At 32.6% G+C, this 17,934-nt stretch overlaps 1 protein-coding gene across 1 annotated transcript; it reads right to left on the bottom strand.

Moving 5' to 3' along the window:
- Nucleotides 1-2,917: 2,917 nt before the first annotated feature.
- On the bottom strand, nucleotides 2,918-8,315 carry LOC118053561 (uncharacterized). The gene is made up of 2 exons (XM_035064872.2): nucleotides 6,977-8,315; nucleotides 2,918-3,995 (listed from the first exon to the last, which is right to left on the bottom strand). The coding sequence occupies exons 1-2, from the start codon at nucleotides 7,408-7,410 to the stop codon at nucleotides 3,359-3,361; spliced, it is 1,071 nt and encodes a 356-aa protein (XP_034920763.1). The 5' UTR covers nucleotides 7,411-8,315; the 3' UTR covers nucleotides 2,918-3,358.
- Between the last annotated feature and the right edge of the window lie 9,619 nt (nucleotides 8,316-17,934).

The following is a 17,934-nucleotide window of genomic DNA, read 5'->3' as shown; positions in this document are numbered from 1 at the left end:
TACTTCCTCTAAACGGTGGAATCTTAAGTTTGAGACCATTAGGAGGATTATAATTTTGCCTTCTTGGTCTGACCCTATCATCAGCCTCATCATCCCCATTTGGATCTTCGTCAGCTTCTATAATATCATTTCGTGGCACCCTAAGTGCTTGCCTCGGTTGGGGTTGCAAATTATTTCTTTGCATCCTTTGCATAAGGGTATTCAACTGTTCACGAATTCCAGTCATCTCATCCCGAATCTCAGCATGAGATCGTTGTAAGCCCATGACCTGTGCCTGTTCCAAACTTAACCCTCTTGGCAAATCTTCTTTATCTCCAGCCATAGTTAAGTCTGTCAACCTTAATTCCAGCAAACCTTTCTTCTTCTTCTTGTTGTTGTTTTTGGCTCCTGTCTTAGATCGCAACTGATGCTCTGATACCAGATGATGTGCCGTGAATGATTTGGAAATCGGCAACAATGATTATAATGAAAATGGATGAAGGATGGGTCTGGTTGTGTTGTCTTTCTTTTGGTATTTAGGCTGGATTGTAGTGATTTAAGGTAAATAAGATGGAGATAGACTAGAATGATACTTTGATAAGTCGATCTGGACGCCACAAAGATCAATCTAGGATTTCGACGCCACACTCTTTGTGATTGAAGAGTGATAAGTCAGGTAGGGTTCTTCACAAAACGAATTTGGAAGAACAACTCTTAATTCTCTGAATTAAGTTTTCAAATCTTGGCCAAAAGTGTTTATTTCATATTCTGATACATATTTATCTTTGGAACATCCCTCCAAAGTTAGGTGAATTCAACATGACAGAAGTCAAGCCTAAAAACTAGACTTTTAATAAAGCAAGTAGACAAATTTAACTAACACACGTTTTTTTGTTGACATTTCTAAAACATATGCAGATGAAATTTAAAACAGCCATAACTTTTGACACAAAAGTCCAATGCACTCATGGTTGGACAATATAGAAAGATCACGTTCTGAACTTGAATTTTACCTATATAAATCTTGTTTTCACATGCATTGGATGACTTCAAATTCGGGTTCAAATCCATCTACTGTTCTGACCGTAAACAGCATCAATTCCTTCACTTGCATTATCAATCCAAATACAAGTAGCCCAGCATGAAAAGAACCATTAAGGGCTTTTCCCATCTCCAAGTTCCAATTGTAGGCAAATAAGCACCCTTGAACCAATTTCAAACTGATTGCTAATTTTTAACTCCGACGCAGCTTCAATCATTGCAATTTGATTCGTCAAGGCCCGTTGTAGTTGTTTCGCTCTCGCTCTTGTCATTGGACCATCTGAATCCTCTTGCATATTAGATTCAGCTTTACGAGATGGATTATAATTCCCATGATGCACATCAGATCGTCACCTTCAATTATTATTATTTTGTTATAGTTAATAGGTGGGAATTATTCCGAATTTTGTATAGACAAGCTTTTTGTCCTGTAAACTCTTATTGTTATTTGTGTTATGTAACTAAAATATATAAGTTTAAATATTACATAAGTAATGGCATGTAAAGAAGTAATCACTTCAAGTGTTATATATATATATGTGTGTGTGTGTGTGAAATTTTCAATGAGCTTAATGCATGTCATTTATTAGTATATGTTATATTTGTATTTGTTGTTAACAAGATATAAATGAAATAAAAAATAAAAAATAATATAAGGATACATGAATAATGAATGAGTCAAGCACATTTGAATAGAATATTGGGCCAAAATATTTGGATCACTTTTGTGCTGATTGATATATGTTGTTATAAAGATACGATCAATGAAAAAGAAAATTGATATCTAATGTACTACATAAATCGGTTGACTGTTTAGGATTACCAAATGATTTGATTGTCCGATTAATAAGAAAAACAATGAAATTGGCTATTGTTTAATTCAATCAATTATCAGTTGACTGTTTAATTGTCCATCAAGGACACCATTGAAATTTAGTAATATTTAATTGACCATTTGATTATGTCTATGTGAACCAGTTGACTGTTCTAATTGACAATAAATTATACTATTTAAAAAAAAAAACTTGTGATTCTTCCTGCATTTAAGAGCAAAATTGTGCATTATTTGATTAAGAAAAATAAGGAAGTTACAACAACAACAACAACAACAACAACAACAACAACAATAAAAAACATCGAGCTTTCTATAATTTGATTGATTCTTTATATTGCCCATGTATTTTAAAAAATTACAATTTATATTTTAAACTTTAATAATTTTATAACTCTACATCCTTCAACTTTAGCGCAAAAAGAAAAACTTCACAAAAAAATGTTACTATTATTTTTAATTTACAAACTGAAAAGCCTATGTTGACTCAAGATAACAAAATTACCCCTAATTGACTGTTGGCAATTACTTTGAGAAAACAATAGTTAGTCAATGGTTTCATATTTATAAAAAAATGTCATTATATTGATATTCATGTGTTTAACAATTGCTCCCATTCTTCCCAAAACACAAATATCAAATCCTAAAACACACCAATATAAATTTTCTCCATAATTCTTCATCAAGCAACTCACCCACCATCAGAAGAGTGCAATCTAACATACAAAAACACGACACTTTTTGGGTATATACCAACACAAAATCCAACAACACATTTATAACTATAGGAAGCAAAGCAAATCATAAAAGAATCAATGTAGCCATGGTAGTAGAAATAATAGTCCTGCGAGCAGCCCGTCGCCCACGATTCCTATATGGACCGGCCACCTCACAACATGGATAGTAGCTTTCATTGAAATCCAGTTTTAATGCATACTATCTATTATCCTCGAATGACTTGGTTATTGTTATAATTTTTAAGACAAATGAAATTAAATCTGATTTATCATCCGCTTAGACACTGTTTCGAAATAGAAAAACAGAAACCATGGACACAGTTCACAGTTCTGGAGTAAATTATGGCTAGTTTCCATGCATGTTTACAACGGAACGAATAAATGAACAGAAACAATGGCTTTTTTCCATTAGAATTACTAAGAAGATTATGATTGGAAACCATCTGCATGTTGCCAAAACCCTTAAATATTCACGAGGTTACTTCAATAGTGTCGAACCCTTAAATATTCACGAGGTTACTTCAAGGTTTGCCCACTACAGGGGAATCTCATGCATCTCACAGGTGCTTTGAACAAGCTAGTCTAAGAAAGCCACCGGAGAACATTAGCATTCCGAGATTACATCTTTGTATTACCCAGTTACCTTTGAGCTGGTCATTCATCCTTTCCAGAAAGATAATCACAATCAGATATGTCATCCAGCCATTCTCATGCCATTGAGATTGAAGTAGACCAACAGCTTTCTTTCCTGCCAATTACTCTGCACGGTTCATCTGGTGTTCAGATCAAATTCTCCCACTTCTCTCCACTCACCATGTCCTGCTGTGTCCCCATTTTCAGTCTCCTCATCATTCAAGAAATCTTCAGAAGGCTCTTTCTCATCTCTCTGAGCATTGCCTCCCCATCCATTCATCATCTCTTCTGGGTTAACACTGTGTTTCTGCTCTCTCATGTCATGACCAATTTGAACACTGTTACCTTGCGATCCGAGTGCACTTGGCCTTGTTGGGGCCCGGGACATCATTTCAGCACGAGCATGTGACTCTGCCCGAGCTTGCTCAGCCTGGACCATAGCTGCCATTCTCAACTGAGCCTCTTGACCGGCCTTCTCCCTGGCATCCATTTCAGCTTTCAAATCGAGCAGAAGTCGCTTCTCCTCTGCGAGAAGAGCCTGCTCAATCATCAATCTCTCTTCAGTTCGGAATTCACCCAAGGCACGCTTGCGGGTTATTATGTTGAAGGCTAAGGCCTGTTTCTCAAATGTGCCTGTGAACTCCGCCACTTTTGCAGCAATGTTATGATCCCACTGCTGCAAACGAGATGGCATCTGGCCAGTTGTGTCAGAATCAAGGATTCTATCGTCCTCCTCTGCCTCATAGTCTGCTACTACATGGTAAGGCAGTAATCTGGATATGTTTTGCAAGAGGAAAGGTGAAATGAATTAACAGGAGAATTTTTAAAGGCCATGGTGGAAATTATTCATCCAACTAGCAGTGCTCAACTATACAACTTTAAATCCCAATTAAAGTCAGTGTTGTCTATAAGAAGTACTATCTGCAAGTAATGGATGGCACTCTATCTCATCACTCCCTTCATTTTTATTTTTATTTTTGTACTTGAAAAACAAAAACACAAAATTACATCAATTTGCCAATTTGTTTTTTTGAAATCATGATGTCAATCATCGCATCCAAGTGCCAACTAACATATCTTTGAGGTTAATGCTCAGCATAATAAAATTTTATGTCACAAGAAAAAATAAAAAGTGCAAGACTTGAAATTTGGCAGCTGTACATATTTCATAAGACAAAGAAAGCTATTGGCATTCTTTTTGCTTCTGTTGACACTAATAATTTAGAAGAACAACAATTTCACATTCTAACAAGTAGCTCAAGTAGCACAAAACAAATGCCGAAAGGAGCTGTGTCCAACTTTAAAAATTTTAGACATTGATACTTCTTGGATACTCTGAGGTAAATACTTGAATACACATATACAAAGCAAAATTCACTTATGCTAACCATTTAGCATTGCTTACAAAAAAAAATGTTCACCACTTCATAATGCCAAAAGAGCACAAAAACAATGGTTGCTATGCAAAACCTCATTGAAATATGAAGTTGTTACACTGGATTTCCAATAATTGAATAGTGAAAAAATCACAAAAATGGAGGAAAATTGCAGGATGTAGGTGGATTCCACAAACTACAAATAAAATAAGAAGACCAATTTTTGTTTTCATAGATAATGAAATATATCCTCTAGTTTGGCAAAAGGACATCAAATAGAAAATAATAAATGATAACATAAGTTCTATGCATGGAACATATTGAAGAACCACACATCACCAAGTAGAATTTCTCATATTGAGTTTCCATAGTTTGCACAGTATATGCAAGCATTTATATTTGATGCATCCTGTCTTAGCTTTTTTTTTGGGCCATGCATAAATGTGGGTTGGGAGGGAGTGTTAGGAAGCACATCATTGTGTACTGCCTATAAGTAGGAAAGTTACGTATAAATAAACATGAGTTGAAGTGTTGTTTTAAGAACCTCTAGCATTCAATTTTCAAGGTTTTTATTCTTTGCTTACTGCCAAAATCTTACAGCTTGCATTTTCAAATTCCATTACAGAAGCTACATACACATTATGCACATTAGATGATGAGCTTCACACATCATGTACATTAAATGAAGCTATACCAATGCATCCTACAACAACCAAGAGACACCAAAGCATTTATCAACCAATAATTTCTAATTAAAAAACTGACAATTTTCAGAGTTGGTATTACTTCAAAAGACAGGAATCATGCATTCCTATTTATGAATTCCGATACTGATACAAAATCTATTTCACAGTTTGCACTTAGGGACAGCCAAATTGATACAAACATGCTTCTGAATAGAACTTGCCAAAGCAAAAGACAGGTTAATGCATGAAATCCATAATTAAGAAGAAACTCCAAGGTCAAAGTATGAAAAGGAAGTTCAGACATTTATTACTGAAAAGTTATCCGAGGACAGAGGTGTAGGTATTTTTAAATGCCTAAAAGTAAAACGTAAAAGAGAACTCGATAGAAACGGATCTAGTTTCCCCTCACGAAGAACCACACAAGTATAAACCTATCCATGTGCATATATGCCTGCATGAATCTATAAGTATATACAGCGCTAACACAAGTAATATACGCAGAAAAGAATTCTCATCTATGGTATTTGACCATACTCCTGTGTTTCCAACCGAGGAGACTCATTCCACAACTTCTGAGAAATATGTCAAAAACTAACTTCAAAACAATAACATGCTAATAATAAGAGTTCATTTATGTGATCCAGAGAAACCTTTTTTGGATCACTACAAGATAAAATTGGAAAATCATTTCTACTTTGGAATTTCCCTTGCTTTGTTCCCAGTTCATCTCATCAAATTCATATCAAATCCATTTTCAAAACACACGCATGATTAAAAAAACAAAACCCAACTCCTCACTCTGAAAACAACAATTCAAGACCTTCCTAATATTTACAACTAAATCATGTATAAACAAATGCAAGCATCTTTGCCACAGCAGTCAGTATAGTTTCAACAGTTGCATTCAGTGAAAGAGAAAATAACCATCTCTTACAACAGTACAGCTAATGTTATCTGTTTTTTCCATGTTCTTTTCATTTTCTAGCTATGTTAGAAAATAATAATAAAGATCAATTGCATGTGCAAAGGAAAATAACTAGCAAGAGTTCTACGTGCCATTTGGCAAATGCATAATCCAAACACCATAAGTCACAATTTACCTTATATCCATTTCTATCTCCAATTTGTTGGGAAACCGTAATCAAGAAATACATATCTTTCTAATGCCACATGTAATAAAGTGTAAATAAGCATATAGTACCCTAACCATCAGGACCAAAGCGCCACATGGCAACTCCCATAAATTTGTTCCGTCTATATGCATATAAAGTCTATCAATCTCTAAGACGCACATTGTATCTATGAACAATCAAACCAAATAAGAACTCTCATAACACCAAACAACAATAAACTTCAAAGTAGTCTAGGAGATCTTGCTTAAATAATGCATTTTCTCTACAGCATGATGCCGAATAAAATGTGATCCAACTCCAACGATATCCATAAACGGGTCCCAACATTACTGCACCGTCACAGACTACCAAAATGTTATGAATCGCAATCTCAATCTCATCACAGATCATTCAATATTCCATTCCACAAGAAGTCACCGTATCACCAAAAAGTGCACGAACAAATAAACTCACATTTCACAAAAACAAGACAAAAAATGAAATACCCACGTGCATAACAAACATGGAAAAAACAAAACTGAATTACATAAAAAAGAGGGAGGGAGGGAATTTAAAAAACCTCTCGCAAGCATCTTCAAGAGAAGAGAATGGCCTCTTGAAATCTGGATGGCAAACACGCCAAGCATCCTGGTACGCCATTTGGAGCTCCACCTGGTTCACCTGAGGCCGAATCTCCTTTTGCTGCTGCTGCTGCTGTAAATGCTGCGCATTTTGCCCCAAATTGGCCCCTTGCTGTTGCTGCAAATCGGGAATAGGGTTAGAGTTAGGGTTAGGGTTTTGCTGGTGAAGAGTGAGTGGGCGATGATTGGATGGTGGGCGCAGGTGGGCATCGATATTTGATGGGAATCGAGAAATGGCAGCTTGTTGTTGTTGTTGGGCTTGTTTTGTTAATTGCTGTAACAAGAGAAATTGTTGTTGATGTTGTTGCTGCTGCTGCTGCTGCTGTTGCACTTCTTGTTGTTGTAAGAGCAATTGTTGCTTTTGCTGCTCCATGTCTGTTTCTGTTCTTTCTCTCTGTGGAGCTGGAGGAGGTCCGTTACTTTGCTTGTCCTTTTGTATTGTATGATGATACCTATCGGCGAGTGAGCGCCGAGTCGACGGAGAGGGAGGAAACTAGGGAGTGAATTTCACTAATTGGTACAATCACTCTTAACCATCGGTTAGCTAAATCCATGATCTTTAGATTTTCTGATTTTGGTCCTTTGGGTCAGCACAATGCATCCTTCCCTTAATTGATTTCTAAGTTTTTCAGAGCATCCACACCCTTGCCAGCTGAACCAAATCCTTAGCGAGCACTGTAGCCCTCTCTAATTGTGGAAGGGTGATGGTGAGGACAGGGAAGAAGTAATTCGCCGGGAAATTTCTTGGTGTTGCTGTCGTTCTTCTCTTTCTCTCTTAGTTACTTCTTGATTCTTTCCTTCTGCAAAGATTTCCCTCATTTTCTTATAGGGATCAGCGAACTCTTCATCAATGATGATTGTGATAAGGGTTTGGAGCTCCACCCCAAGATTTCTTACTATTCCATCTCCAACTCCACCTCTAATATAATGCTAACAATGAAATTAGATTTCTAGTCGTTCCCTCCTAAAAATAAAAATACAAATACAAATAAGACACGTATAAACAAGCAAAAAAATTATTACTAAAATTAAAAGTTAATTATTGTCTTCAAATTTAAAATAAAAAGATGCATTTTTTTCGCCCTTTCTCTTCAGCGCATGGTGATTGTAAATCAACAAGCCAATCACATCGAAAGCTGTCACCACCACTGATTCATCACCCATGCAAACCCAGCTGCTATGAATGGAAATTGTGTTGTTTCCAATGCAAATTACATCACTTGATGTCTTTTTTTTCAAGACCGAGATGATAGATGATGAGGGATGAAGAAAGAAGTGCGATTGCAAAGTTTTTTAGTATTAAATATTATTATTTTACAAGATTCAAATTATCATTACAAGATTTTGCTCATTAGTTAGTGATAACTATTCTCACCCTCTTTTCCGGGAGAGAGTGATTTTTTTGGGTATTTAGAGTGGGAAAAGTTTGTTACTTGTTAAGAACAAGGAGCCAATATTATGATTATTAAAAAATTTAATTAGTCTTTAAAGTTTTAAAATAATTGTTTGGTTATGCTAAAGAAAAGATATTATTATTCTAAAGTATTTTATTTAAGGTAAGCTGAATTAGTATATGTTTTCTATTTTTAATGATTTTTTGTATATAATTTGCTAGTAGTCTATCTATATGGGTGATAATAAGTCGAACTGTAATAAGTTAAATCTAAATGGATATTCAAGCTTATCTTTTCTAGGATCATATCATTCTTATCATTCCTAATTTCTTGATGAATTGATATATCTAAAACCAACTACTCTTTATCAAGACTTATAATCAGTAGTAGTCTATCAGGAGATGATAATGAATAATTGTATGGGCTTATATTAAGCTCATTAAACTCAGCCCAAATCCTAGAAAGAGTTGTCGTTAAATGTTTTGTTTATGCAATAATAGCGGATAATGACTTGTTAAAGTTTATTTATCTTATAATAACATGTTCATTTGTAAAGTTGTTGAACAAGAATTCGATACCCTAGTCCTGAATATCCAAGTAATGACCATCACATGTTCATCTATTTAGAAGTAGGATCTAGTAACATGGAAGTCTTTTTATGGACTAAATTTGAAAAATTACCTTAATAGATTTATTTCCCTAAGGTGTGCTATTTACAATTACCTTTACAGTTCAATTTTAGGGTATTGCCTAAATTAGTGGTTATGCATATCAGTTGGTAAGACTCATTAATGCACATATACACTGTAAATGGATAACTTATTGAAGCCAAGATATTTACGTCACACATAAATTAATCATATTATCTCCTTAATAAACACCTAAGAGTAATGACCTTTAAGGGTTCATTTATATTAAAAATCATTAATAGATGTTTGACTTATGCATTTCAAAAAAATACTTTTTGAAGATAAAATTATAAGATATAGGTGTTAGCCCCAATTAACATAAAAAATGATGACTTGTTATAATTTTATTTACTTTGAATATTATAGGTGAACAAAACATAAAAAATTAAGAATATTATTGGAGATTAAGTGAAACATGATTTAAGAAAGGAAGTATTTGTGAAAATATTAGAATGTTGGCCTTTTAATGTGGGAAAAAACTCTTAACATATTTTGTAACCAATAAACAAAACCCAACGTAGATGTCTTTATGAATGAGCAATGATTTTCTATCACTTAAAACCAAAAGACCATGCCAATACATATTGTTGAATATATCAATGTTCATACACAAATAAAAATATGTTGCAATGCTAAGGATAATGATGAAATGGCCAAGAACATGAAAGAAAACAAGATACAAAATTAAGGAATTTGGTCAAATGCATTTGAACACAAATATTAATCCAATAAACATTGCTTAATCCCAAGAATCTCATCCCAAAACACATTAAAATCAATAATAAATCAAAGTAATTATTCAAAAAATGTTTAGGTTTGAAATGGACCTTCTAGAGTGGCCGAGGTGGATTTGAAGGGGCTGAAACAATGACAAAACACTAATGAATAGAAGGAAACAGTGGTGGCATGTGGTAGCCACACACAGTAAAGACTGTTGAGGTTGGCACGTCATTGCATTAGCCATTGGTGTTTGATTGGCTCGTGGAATGGACCGATAGATACATCACTCCGTGCTCCTCCTTCCTATAGTGGTGGTTAAGTCACCATTGACTAGTGAGGGAGATCCAATGCCTAAAAGTTTTAATGGTTGTTTTTATCTCTTTGTGATTTTGGTTTTCTCTCTCTAGAGTTATGGTTTTGTAGTGCTCATCAAGGGAAGAAGAACAATGAAAATGTCACTAGAAATAGATGAATGAAAAAAGAGAAATTGAAGAGAGAAGTTTTGATGGTTGTTTTCTCTCTTTGATCCATGACGATACACTAGCTATTAGCTTCAATTGACAAAATGTTTTTATAGAGGGTTCAAAAACAAAAAGAATGGTGGTGGTTTTGTTATAAATGGATGTTCAAGGAGAGAGAAATGAAGAAAAATTGATTTGATTTGAGAGAGAGATGGGGGTATGGTTTTTTTTTTATTTATTAATGGGAGAAAGGTAGGAGAAGATGAATATTGTTCTTTTAGGGTTTGTTTCTCTAAATTTCATCTTATTTTTTCTCTAAAAGTTTGTTTGTTTGTTTTTTTTTTCAATGGTGGCTAGGGTTTTTGGAGAGTGTGGAGGAAAAAGATTATTAATAATGACCCCTATTTCTTTTCTTCCAAAGGTGGCCAAGGTTTTTAATGGGAGAGATGAAGTTAGGTTTTTTTTTTTATTATTATTATTATGTGATGGCTAGAGTTTCCTACACACCATTTTTTTCTTTTTGTGTGCCCCTTTTTATATATATTTTTAGCCCAAAATTTTTGTCACCTTCTCTTCAATTGCTTGGTCACCAAGTAACTTGATTTCATTTTAGTCAGTTCTTTTCTTGTTTTACATTTCACTCCCTGATATTCTTTTCAATTTAATTTTTTCATTTTCTTAGTTTTTTTTTTTGTATTTTGTTTTTTTTTTAAAACAATACTAAAATTAATTTGATAAGACAAGTATTAAAAACATTACAAAATTGATGCATTAATGGCTGAAAAGTATCAAAAGTATAATTTAATTTTTTTTAAAATACATTGAAAATTATGAAATGGGTGCAAATACATCGAAAAAATATTTTTGATTTTTGATTTTTTTCAAGAAGACATCAATAAGAGAAAAATATTAAGAAATTAGGAAATGGGCAAGCAAATGGTTGAAATGCATCAAAAAAATTTATTTTTTAATTTCTTTTGCCTTTTTTTTTATATTTGAAAAATATTTTAGAATTAGAGGTAAAAATTAGATTATGAAAATAATTAAAACAAGTAAAAAAAAAATTAATATACAAAGTTTTAATCAATAATTAATTGATTTAAATCTTAAGATAAAATAAATAAATTTTTTAGCAAGAATAAATAATTTGATAAAATAAATAAAGTCTAGATGATCACTACAATAAATAATTTACTATATTTTTTGTTTTTATTTTAATTCATTTTTCTATTTCCTTTGTATTGTAAAATATATAAAATTAAGGACCAACTTAAAGTATAATGGTTGATATGACCTTTTATGAAACTTAAAGGACCAACCATAAGTTGTAATTTGCCCTTAAAGAAGAAATTTGATAAAGTCATTTTGAGCACTGGTAATTAATAGTTTTTCAATGTACCATATAATGAGTATTATGATTGAACATTAATATAAAAAAGTAAAATAAAATCCTTTTTCATTATTAACATACACTTAATTTACTATGGATTCACTATTCACTCCTAGATTACCTTCTCTACCTTGCCATTTTTGTCACTTTCGCTCCTTCCTCACCTCTTGGTTGTTTATGTTGTGATGCCTAATTTTTCTTCATAATTTAAATGGTTTTAGGTGCTTTTTAATTTTTACCTTCATGGGTGTTTTCTTATTTAATGCACTAGACAAATGTTTATTATATCATATTTTTTTATTAGCTGTTTGTTCATTGACCATTCTATGCAACGTTTTTGGTTGCTGTCATCATATTTGGTATGACTTTGTAGGTAATTTCATTCCTTAACTATTGTGCATTAAATGTGTTTCAAATTCTTTAAAAGGTGGTTGGTTAATTTTTTAGTGTCATCTTTATGTTTAGTTTTGTTGATTTGTTGTGGGTTGACTATATTATTCCTTTTCTCACAGGTTTATTGCAACTTATAAATAATTGTTGTTCTAGAAATAATTGGTGTATAGTTCATTTCTAACAAGATGAGTTCCCATCCTTATTTTTTATTCTATTTTCCTTTTTGAGAATTCTAATTTCTTAGGTTTTTTTACTTCTATTTATTTTACATATGTTTCTTTTTTGTTGCGAGTTAATCATGTTATTCCTCGTCTTGGAACTTCATTGCAACTTATGGATGACTAGTGTTCTAAAAATTATTAGTATCTAGTTCAATCATAATAATTTTAGTTCCTGTCCTTGTTCCTACTTCTATTTTTCTTTTAGGAATTCTAGTTTCTTGATGATTAGTATTTAAAAGTGCATGTTTATCAAGGTTTTATATCATCATTTTTTACTTGAAGTATCAATAACTCCTTAACTAAAGCATGTTTTATAATAACAAGTTTGATACTATAAGATACCTTAATATATGGTAAATGTTCATCTTAAATGCAGACCTATCACATAAATCAAAGGATTGATTGATGAATTCAACTACTAAAATTGTGAAGATAAAGAGAGGGTGAAGCTTAGAAAAGAGATGTTGGTGTAGTCCAAACTGGAACACTGTTTGGTAATTTGGTCATATCTCGAGTTCTAGATGTCCAAATGATCTTAAATTTTTACACAGATTGGGTAAGACATAGGCATACAACTTTCATGTGGAGGCCAGGATTTAAAAAGACCGTTTTCAAGTCCAAATTATAGCAACAAAGGAGAAGTCCGAATCTGTCCTACAGCCCAGACACTGTTTAGTGTTCAACCTATATCTTGAGTTCTAGAAATCCAAATGACCTTAATTTTTTTTTCCTGAAAAGTTAAGAGAATTTCCTAGAAATTTTATGAGTATAGGTGGTTCCAGTTCTGATGTTAGCAATGACGTTTTATACAAACAAGAAGATAAGGATTTCACCAAGTCAAGATGTGGCCACCAACTCAACAATTATTCATCAAATCAATAGTTCCAAATTTTAGCCTATAAAAGGAGGCATTTGCCATGCATTTAGGCATCTTGGTGTTCAGATCAAGATCATGCTCTTGCTCTCTTTCCTTGTATTTTGTAATGTTTAAGTTTTATTTGATGTTATATTAATCTTTTGTTTATGTTTTTCATTTCATTTCCTTTATTTGTATAATTATGTTATTATCTTGTTTATTTATGTTTCTTTCTTTCATTATGTTTAGCTAAATCGATTATGTCAAGGTGAAAATGTTACACTAATGGTGTAAGAATAAGTATAGTATAAACTCAACATGGACTTTAATGCTTGATACTAACATGTTTTATATTTATTATCTTGCTCACTCTTAATACCTTGCTTGTTGAATGGTTAATCTAAATTTGTGTTGAACAACCCTTGGCATAACAAATGCTTGTCACTTTCATAGCCCAACCGTATGGTATAACCTACACCTGTGCTATGAAAGAAACTTGATTTGTTGTTAACATGAGTTATCACCATGAATACCTGATAATATTTACAAGTATTGACATTACTCGAATAAGATAATTAATGTAATCATGTTAACAATTATAATATGATTGGAACCTCATTTGTGTGTGGTTTCCAGTTGAGTAATAAGAGTTTATACTATATTTGTTTGAAGTACCATTAGTGGATTCTCTAACCTTGACATTTGTTTTTATTATTGTTTAATCCTTACATTAATCTTATATCTCAAAGTCCTCTTTATTATTACTATTACTATTATTAATATCATTACTACTACTACTATTACTATTATTGTTATTATTATTAGTATTAGTATTAATATTATTACTATTACTACTACTACTACTACTACTACTACTACTACTACTACTACTAATTATTATTATTATTAATATTCTTCTTCTTGTTGTTATTGTTGTTATGTTGTTATTTATAATTTATATAGTTAACCTTCTTGTGGTTTGACCCCGGTTTTGTCGGGCTATTTATTACTTCGACGCTCCTGCACTTGGGAGAAGACATCAATCTTTTGGTCGTGTCACTGTTCAACATTGGCATGTTGATTGCCATCAACACCAATATTATGATAAGGTAAGACTTCAGACGATGATGCCCATGCATAATCACTAGTAGCAACAATGTTTGCGAATATTCTATCGTACTTCATACACAATGATGGTTCAATACCGGCGTGTATAAACTTTTTTGCCGTTTTTATTTCCTACATAAAAGAAATAAAATTTTTTCATGCAACTTTGCCTAATTTATTAATAACTGAACTCAGATGTAAACAAATTAAAGATTAAGGATCGCGACAAATAACCTAAATTTTTTTATTTCCACTACTCATCACTAGCAGAAATTATTCCTAATTCAGTACTCCACCCCATACACTAGTTTCAGAAATGAGCTTCTTCCATATCCTCCAATCCTTTTTGCAGCCATCTTATTTGTTCTTCAATTGTGCCTTGGTGAATGCATGACCAATGTGTTATTTGAATGATGCCAACAAATATTTCCAACCAGCTTTGTTGAAATGAGTATTTGGTCTTATTCCCATATCGATAGCCTTAATGCAAAGGTCACAAAAGACATGCAACATTTCTTTAGTTCATGCTGCTTTCATTTCCAAAAATGAACTTAGAGTATCCAATATCTATAAATAAACTTTGATAGTAGCTAAATGCCTTAAACTTCCCTGCCCTACATATTTCATGTTTATATTCTATGTTTATAAACCTACACCAATGAGCAGAGCATTTGATAACATAAAAGCCCTAAACAATTACAACGACACAAACAATTGGCAACAACAAAATCATAATTGAGAGACAGTTAACAAGAACAATCATTAAAGTTTACAGTTTTGCATAGCCATAAATGCAGATAACCAAGAAATGCATATGGCTAATTAATCTAGCAACTAACAGTTTTGTTTTCATTTCAGCATGTAAACCTAGTAATGGTTGTGGTTACTTAACATAAATGACAACAACATATGTCACAATTATTTCAAACAAGAACAATAAACAACACTCAAAGTTTTTTCCAACACCACAAACAGGCAAGTTATGTAATTGTAAAAAACAAAAACACATTACTCGATTTTACAACACCTTTTTTTTTTGTTGCTAGACCAGTTTGCAAGAGTAAAATGTTATTGTGCCTTCTACACCAACACAAAATTGTACATAAATTCATCAATAATACATATGCAATTATGAGAAACAATTGAACAAACAAGCATCCCTGTACGGCTGTGGAGTTGAAACAAGTCCACAAAGCTGCTTGATACATCCCAGTTAGGGGTGTTTACAGTTCGGTTAGGTTCGTTTTAGACTCAAAAAACCAATTGAACTGGATTATTATTTGCTTGTAAAAAATTATTCGAACCGGACCGGAAACCGGTTCAAACCGGACCTGACCGGTTCGGTTAAATCTGGTTTTTTAGGGAAAAACCGGGAATCCTAATTCCATCATATATGAGTTTTTTTTTTTGTTTTTTTTTTTTAAATTGGCTTGGCCTTACATTAAATTAAGCTTTAAAATTCAAAGCAAACTGATGTTCAGCTTTTAAAAATTTATATTCTGTGTAGTTTTACTCTGTTTCTCTTCTATACATGGCTGACTTTTAATATGAATTGACTAACTTTTAATATGAATTAAAATCTGGACATGAATTTGAACATGAATTAAAATTCCACAGAGATGCAAATTGGCTGACTTTTAATATGCTTTCCAAAGTGCTAAATCAATGCAATATGCAAGATGTATGATTAAATTTGAACACCTCAAATTAAAAGTTCGTTCGCACTAGAAAAGTTAACATTAACAAGCAGATACATTAGCAACCAGTAACAAATTATCTAAAACATCCGGCATAGTTTTAACTTTGAAGAAAAAAACCCAGCAAGCAGCAACACCAGCATGGCAACATCCAAAAATTCCAGCAACAAAAGCATCCAAAAATTTCAGCAAGGATAATGGCATAATGCTATAAAAAAACACTAGCAAATTAGCAACATATTAGAGTTCAACTATTGAAAGAATTAAGTATGCAAAATTTTAAAGGGAATTAACAAGGCAAAGTAAATTAATTGCCCAAAATAATGATATTCCAAGATTGCACCAAGCCATCAATAATACTTACAAACAATCAGTTGAAATTTTTAAACTTTCACCAAATTCTACAAAAAACATAAATTAAAATGTTAGATTAAACATGTGTAAATAAACAATATTTTAAAATAACTATATTTAAATTTGTAAGAGAAATTACCTGACTCAATCATCTCAAAATTTTCAATATAATCCATGAAGGTTCTAATGTCGATCGAAATTGGTGCTAAACTCAACCAATTCTGACAACAAACAAGTACTTGCACTGTCGATGGAGATAAAGAGCTTCGAAATGGATCTAATATATGACCGCCAATACTGAATGCTGCTTCAGAAACAATTGTAGATACCAGGATGGCTAACACGTGTTATGCCACCTTTAAAAGAATCTTGTATTTTGTAGCATTACATTTCTACCAACCCAAAATATCTAATTTAAAATCGTTCGGATCCTCACAATCATCACCCAAATACCTCTCAGCCTCTTTTTTTTTTGGACATTGCCTTCTTCCTCTAAATGTTTTTTGAATTGAGAAGGTAAGTCATCCAACATATCATCATTTACCACAATTAAATCAACATTAATATTTTCATTTAAACTAGTTCCAACACTATGAGCAACCTCTACATGCTCATTAACATTCGAGGAATGCTCAAACAACCTTAGTAAAGTATCTTTAACCTTAATTGTAAAATTTTCAGCCTCTTCAACATCATACAATCTTCCAAAACAAAATCTCACATACTTCAACTTGAAACGTGGATCTAACACAACAGCCACATATAACAAAAAGTTTTGTGCATCTTGATCCCTCTAATATTTTTTATACTTTGCCATCATATTCTTCGCCATTTTACTTACATAAACATTTTCACTTCTACAAAGTTGAGATATGCTTGTGTGCATGGAAATCAATTCATGGAAGAAAAAATTAGATGTCACATACAACGAGCCAGAAAATTTCAATGTAACCGTTTAAAATAATTTCAAGAACTTGACAAAAGATCTAGCATTTTCCCAATCTTCTAAAGCAGGAGGACCTAAGTTTTTTTGTTTTCCTTTTGAATCAACCTCAAAGTAACTCAAATACCTAGGATCAATTTCTTCTAACCTCATAAAAACCACATCAAATTTAACAGCTGCATCTAGCATCATATATGTAGAGTTCCATCTAGTTGCAACATCCAAGCAAACAGATTTTTTACTCCCAATTTTCAACCTCTCCGCACATTGGTTAAAAACAAGTTGTCTAGAAGGAGAAGATCTAACAAACCTTACTGCATTCCTAATTTTAACCACTGAATCATCAATATCTTTCAACCCCGCACATACAATAAGATTAACAATATGTGCACAACATCTAACATGCATGAAGTCATTTGACAATATATTAGTTGCCACCCAATTGTTACTCTTTTTAGATATTTTATTGTCAAATTATTTGAACTTGCATTGTCTACAGTAACTATTAAAATCTTATCAATTCCCCATTCCAATAAACAACTCTCAATCGTTTGGCCAATGGTTTCACTTTTATGATTAAAAACTTGACAAAAGTTTAGAATTCTTTTATTCAAGTTCCAACCTTCATCAATCCAATGAGTAGTCAAACACATATAATTAATATTTTGGATT

Source organism: Populus alba, chromosome 13, assembly GCF_005239225.2.
Source record: "Populus alba chromosome 13, ASM523922v2, whole genome shotgun sequence".
In the NCBI taxonomy this organism is placed as follows: domain Eukaryota; kingdom Viridiplantae; phylum Streptophyta; class Magnoliopsida; order Malpighiales; family Salicaceae; genus Populus; species Populus alba.
The sequence above is the reverse complement of the archived record's forward strand: the minus strand, read 5'-3'. Positions and strand labels throughout refer to the sequence as shown.